Genomic DNA, 5,566 nt, shown 5'->3' on the forward strand with positions numbered 1-5,566 from the left:
AATGTCTAAACTCCAAGGACTTTCAATAATGAACTCCACTGTGGCAGTTGCTTTAATCTCTTTGTGGCCTTGATGGCAAACGGCTACAGAGAACGACAGCACTTTTCTTTTTTATTTTTTATTTTTGTGACCGGTAAGGGGATCGCAACTCTCAGCATGGTGTCGTCCGCACCACGCTCAGCCAGTGAGCGCACCGGCCATTCCTATATAGGATCTGTACCCACAGCCTCAGCGCTCCCAGCGCCGCACTCTCCCGAGTGAGCGACAGGGTCGGCCCAAACGACAGCACTTTTCTTATCCACTCGTGGTCAAGAGAAAAGCAGATAGAACCCTACTACCATGGATAACAAAGTTAAAGAGCTAGTTGATGAGAACTTTGACTATGCAGTGAGAAGGTCATCTAGCCAACATGGAAGGGGTCGGCTGTGTCAGATGCTACAGGAGGTTGAGGGCGATGAGGCTAGAGCCGTAACTGATGGATCTGATGACAACGTCGTGAAGATAGTCAAGGAGGTGACCTGACAAGTATGACTGCAGCAGACTGCAAATGAAGGGCCTTTTCCATACTGATCTTGTGTAATCCCCTCAACCAGACTTAGCACANGATCGCAACTCTCAGCATGGTGTCGTCCGCACCACGCTCAGCCAGTGAGCGCACCGGCCATCCCTATATAGGATCCGTACCCACAGCCTCAGCGCTCCCAGCGCTGCACTCTCCCGAGTGAGCCACAGGGTCGGCCCAAACGACAGCACTTTTCTTATCCACTCGTGGTCAAGAGAAAAGCAGATAGAACCCTACTACCATAGATAACAAAGTTAAAGAGCTAGTTGATGAGAACTTTGACTATGCAGTGAGAAGGTCATCTAGCCAACATGGGAGAGATCGGCTGTGTCAGATGCTACAGGAGGTTGAGGGCGATGAGGCTAGAGCAGTAACTGATGGATCTGATGACAACGTCGTGAAGATAGTCAAGGAGGTGCCCTGACAAAAATGACTGCAGCAGATTGCAAATGAAGGGCCTTTTCCATACTGATCTTGTGTAATCCCCTCAACCAGACTTAGCACAACAGCACATTTCTATTTAGCTTGCCATACTGGAGGGAGGATGGCAAAATGTAGGCTGAGGTGAGTTGTGTAACAAACTGTCACAATGGGGCCCTGCAGAAATAAAAAACCGCAAAAAAATGAAATACCTCGCACCCTACATAAAAATTAACTCAAAATGGATCATAGACCTAGAAGAAAACATAGGAGAAAATCTTTGTGAGTTTTGATTAGCCAATGGGTGCTTATACAAAGACTTCTTAGGTCAGACACAAAAAAGCACAAGCCATTCAAGAAAAAATTGCTATATTAGACCATCAAAATTGAAACATTAAAAACTTCAGCTCTTCAGAAGACACTTTTAATAGAATAAGAAGATTAGCCACAACCTGAGAGAAGATTGTGAAACAGATATCTGAGAAAAAGTACTTGTATCCAGAGTATATAATACAGCATTCTTAACAATCAATAAGAAGATAAATATCCAATCAAAATATGGGAATTGAGGGCCGGCCCACAGCTCACTCGGGAGAGCGTGGTGCTGACAACACCAAGTCAAGGGTTAAGATCCCCTTACAAGTCATCTTTAAAAAAATAAACATATAATAAATAATAAACATAAATAAAAAATAAATATATAAACAGACACCAGTAAAGAAGATATTTGCACATGAACAGACACTCAATATCATCAGCTATTAAAGAAATGCAAATTAAAACCATAATGACTACACACCTACTAGTAGAAAGGCAAACATTTTTTTTTTTCCTTTTTGTCTTTTTTCGTGACTGGCAACGGAATCGCAACCCTCGGTGTCGCGCCTGTACCGCGCTCAACCAGTGAGCGGACCGGTCTCTATATGGGATCCAAACCCTCGGTGGGAGCGCCGCCACGCTCCCAAACGCCGCACTCTACCGAGTGCACCACCGGGCCGGCCCAAGGTAAACATTTTTTAAAAACCCAAAATAGGGCCGACCCCGTGGCGCACTCGGGAGAGTGTGGAGCTGGGAGCGAAGCAACGCTCCTGCCGCGGGTTCAGATCCTACATAGGAATGGCCGGTGCACTCACTGGCTGAGCGTGGTGTGGGCGACACCACACCAAGGGTTGCGATCCCCTTACCGGTCACGAAAAAGACAAAAAAAATAAAAATAAAAATAATAATAATAATAATAAAACAACTAAATGAAAGTAAATCTAAGAAAAAAATAACTTACAGTTTTTCCAATTCAAGAGTCATCAGGAGGGCGTTCTCAATTATTGTAAGTGACACTTGTCTTGCTCCCATGTCTCTGAAGGAGAAAGCCCAAGCATTCATGATAGGAACCCCAATACAAAAGTTCTGTACTTAGAAAGACATTTCAAGGACATATAAGTATTTCAAATTTGGCTTCTCTATAAAATAGAAAAGCTTAAGAGTTTATTGGCCATAGAAGATGATTCTAGAGAGCTCTTATTGAATAAATTTAAGTTTATTTGCACCATTAAATTAATGGCATTGGCATTGAATAGTAGAACCTCTACCTTTTTTTTTTAACCATTATCTTTTTATTTTGTTTTTGTATTCACCTGTCTTGATTACTCTTTTTTTCCCCTTCTTTTAAATAATGTATACCTCTTCCTCTTTGCTTTCTGGGATAAGTGATATTTCTACACGTGTTTCTTCCAATGCTAGCTGTCTTGCCCATTATACATCCTTTCTTAGTCCTTTCCTTTGCCAATAACTTTTTCCCCAAATAACCCAGTTAAAATTAAAATTATGATATTTCAGCCTAAGTGAAAATACTTAGTCTTTGATGAAAGGAAAAAAGAGCAGAAGTCATCTCATGACTCATGACATTGTAATACAGATATTTTAATGCTGGCAATTTAAAAAGATGTGGGTCTTCAACAGTAGTGAGAGGATTATGATTGAGAATTCTGAAAAATGCAATGAAATTAAAATTACATTTTCAATATGAATGAAACTACATGAAAAGTTTATATTCTATTTTGGTATGGAACTTGTAGGTAAAAAAAATCATTTTCTGTCTTTACCTATAAATCACCCTTAGAATCTGTAAAGTACTCTTCCTTTGGAAACCAAAAGATGAAGTAGAGAGAGAAAAAGAAAAGAAGAAAAAAAGAATGGATAGCAAAGAAAAAATATTCCAAAAAACTTTTCAGGTCAAAAATCCTAGAAGTGACTTCACCAGTAGAAAGACCTCACTCTTCAGGAAACAGTATTTATAGTGTCCTCCATAATTCAAGGTGCTTGTCTTTCACCTTTAGAAATTTCAAAAAAAAAATCATGGTTAATCCATCCAGTCAAGAAAAAAATTGGTCCAGGCCGGCTGGTTACTCAGTTGGTTGCAGCACTGCCTTATGTAACATCAAGGTCAAGAGTTTGGATGTCCTTACCAGCCAGCCACAAAACAAAACGAAACAAACAAACAAAAAACTGTGAGAAAAAAAATGGGACCAATTCCTTGGCTTTGGAGCCAAAGAAAAAGGTTTACATCCTAAGAGAAGGAACTGGTCAAAACCATAACCCCATCACAGACATACCAGCCCTTGTGTTCTTGTATCACATCACAGCCTTTGTTTCATTGCATGTAATCACCTGTATACTTGTCAATCTCCTGGAATGTCAGCTGCTGAAGGGCAGGGGCCACACCTTACTGTCATTGTCATCTTTGTGCCTGGCAGAGTGCCAGAAATTTACTAGGTATTTAATAAATGTTTGTTGACTAAATAAATAACATTTTGTTTGTAAATTAATAAAATGAATATGTTTATTTTTTGATGCAAATTTTTATTCCAAAGTGCTGGAATAGATTTTCTTCAAGCAAACAAAGAAAAACAACAACAACAAAAAAGAAAAGAAACAGGTAACTCGATTCAAGAATCATTAGTGTACTTTTGCAGAACACTATAAAAATAATTAATTACAGCTAATATCTATTCAGCTATTCAGCTACCAGGCATCTGTGATAAGCATTTCACATTTATTCCTCACAATAACTTTATATGGTAGATATTATTATTACCCCATTTTATAAATGAGGAAACTGAGGCACAGAGAGGTTACACAACATGTCCTAGGTGGCCAAGCTAGTAAGAAGCAAAGCTGGAATTTGAACTCAGTTCTGACTCCAAAGCCTGTGTTTAACCTGTATAAAGAAAAGGGGGTTAAAATAGCTGTAACGTTTTTTTTTTTTTTTTTGTCTTTTTGTCTTTTTCCGTGTCCGGCAATGGATCGCAACCCTCAGTGTTGCCCCCGTACCGGACCAGGGACCGGCAACGGGATCACAACCCTCAGCGTCGCTCCCGCGCCTCGCTCACCGGTCTGTATGTGGGATCCGAACCCTCGGGCGGGAGCACCGCCGTGCTTCCCAAGCGGCGCACTATCCAGTGCGCCACCGGGCCGGCCCAAAATAGCTGTAACTTTAACCTTAATTTTGAGAAGATTAAATATAGAAAAAACTGTTCAAACCTCATGTATTTATCTGGGAAAGCATCTATGAGAATTACACTTTCTCTTTTTATTTCTTTCCCCTAATCATTTTCCATGATTAAATATTAAATTAATCCATGGTCGTTGAGACTAGAGATTTAAAATCATGTTGTAGGTGAAAATGGTGGAGTAAGGACATCTGAAACCTCATCCCTACATAAAGACAACAAGAACAAAAAATGGCAAAAATGGCCAGAATCAACTTTTTCAGAACTCTGGAAATTTAACCAAGGCTTGTAGCAACCAAGGAGCATATAAATAAATATTCCAGAAAAATGGCTGAATTTCTGTAACAACAGTAGACTTGTATCATTTTAACTTGCCTTAGACCATTTCTCACTGTCAAGCTTAGTGGTAACCTGAAAATTAGCCCATATCCCCAGTACCAGAGGGAACAAAATGGAGCTGGTTCTCCTTACAAACCTCATTCCCAATCAATTGTCATTATATGACCTGTCTGGTGGTTCCCTGGAAGACCTCACTTGAAACATTTGTCTTTGGGCTGGTCCTGTGGCTCACTTGGGAGAGTGTGGTGCTGATAACACCAAGGCCACAGGTTCAGATCCCTATATACGGATGACCAGTATGCTCACTGGCTGAGCGTGGTGCAGACAGCACCAAGCCAAGGGTTAAGATCCCCTTACCAGTTATCTTTAAAAAAAAAAAAAGAAAGAAAAGTTTGTCTTTATTTGATCTGACTAACGGCTGTCTGGTGCTAAAAGTTTCTCACCAGAGGATGCTTTTGGAAAAAAATTACAGGTAATTTTTTTAAAATGACAGCTGTGTGAGGCAATAAATAATGAAAAATAGCCTAATCAAAAGCTTAATAGGAAAAGCTGAGGAATAAGATGTCCTTAGGAACTTTGAAAATACTCCAACATATCCTTGGGAAACTTAGAACATCATGAGATATATTCTTGGAATCTGGAAGGCCATACACCTGTGTAGGGCTGTGAGCATGGTCAGGAAAGACCTGAGAAGGCCCTGAACTCTCAACCCTGGATAATCTTGAGGTTCTGCACAGCA

General features: G+C 40.3%; 1 protein-coding gene across 1 annotated transcript in view; it reads right to left on the bottom strand.

Annotated features, from left to right (window-relative positions):
- LOC103605097 (leucine-rich repeat-containing protein 37A3-like) overlaps positions 1-3,711 on the bottom strand; it is a gene marked incomplete at its 3' end in the record, with an annotated part of 18,743 nt that extends 15,032 nt beyond the window's left edge. The window contains exons 1-3 of the mRNA XM_008589678.1: positions 3,701-3,711; positions 2,893-2,964; positions 2,262-2,336 (exon numbers count right to left, since the gene is read on the bottom strand). Coding sequence (XP_008587900.1) covers positions 2,262-2,336; positions 2,893-2,964; positions 3,701-3,711 — 158 coding nt within the window. The remainder of the gene's footprint in view (positions 1-2,261; positions 2,337-2,892; positions 2,965-3,700) is intronic.
- Between the last annotated feature and the right edge of the window lie 1,855 nt (positions 3,712-5,566).

The sequence above is a fragment of the Galeopterus variegatus genome, unplaced genomic scaffold (assembly GCF_000696425.1).
Source record: "Galeopterus variegatus unplaced genomic scaffold, G_variegatus-3.0.2 Scaffold5588, whole genome shotgun sequence".
NCBI classification, from domain to species: domain Eukaryota; kingdom Metazoa; phylum Chordata; class Mammalia; order Dermoptera; family Cynocephalidae; genus Galeopterus; species Galeopterus variegatus.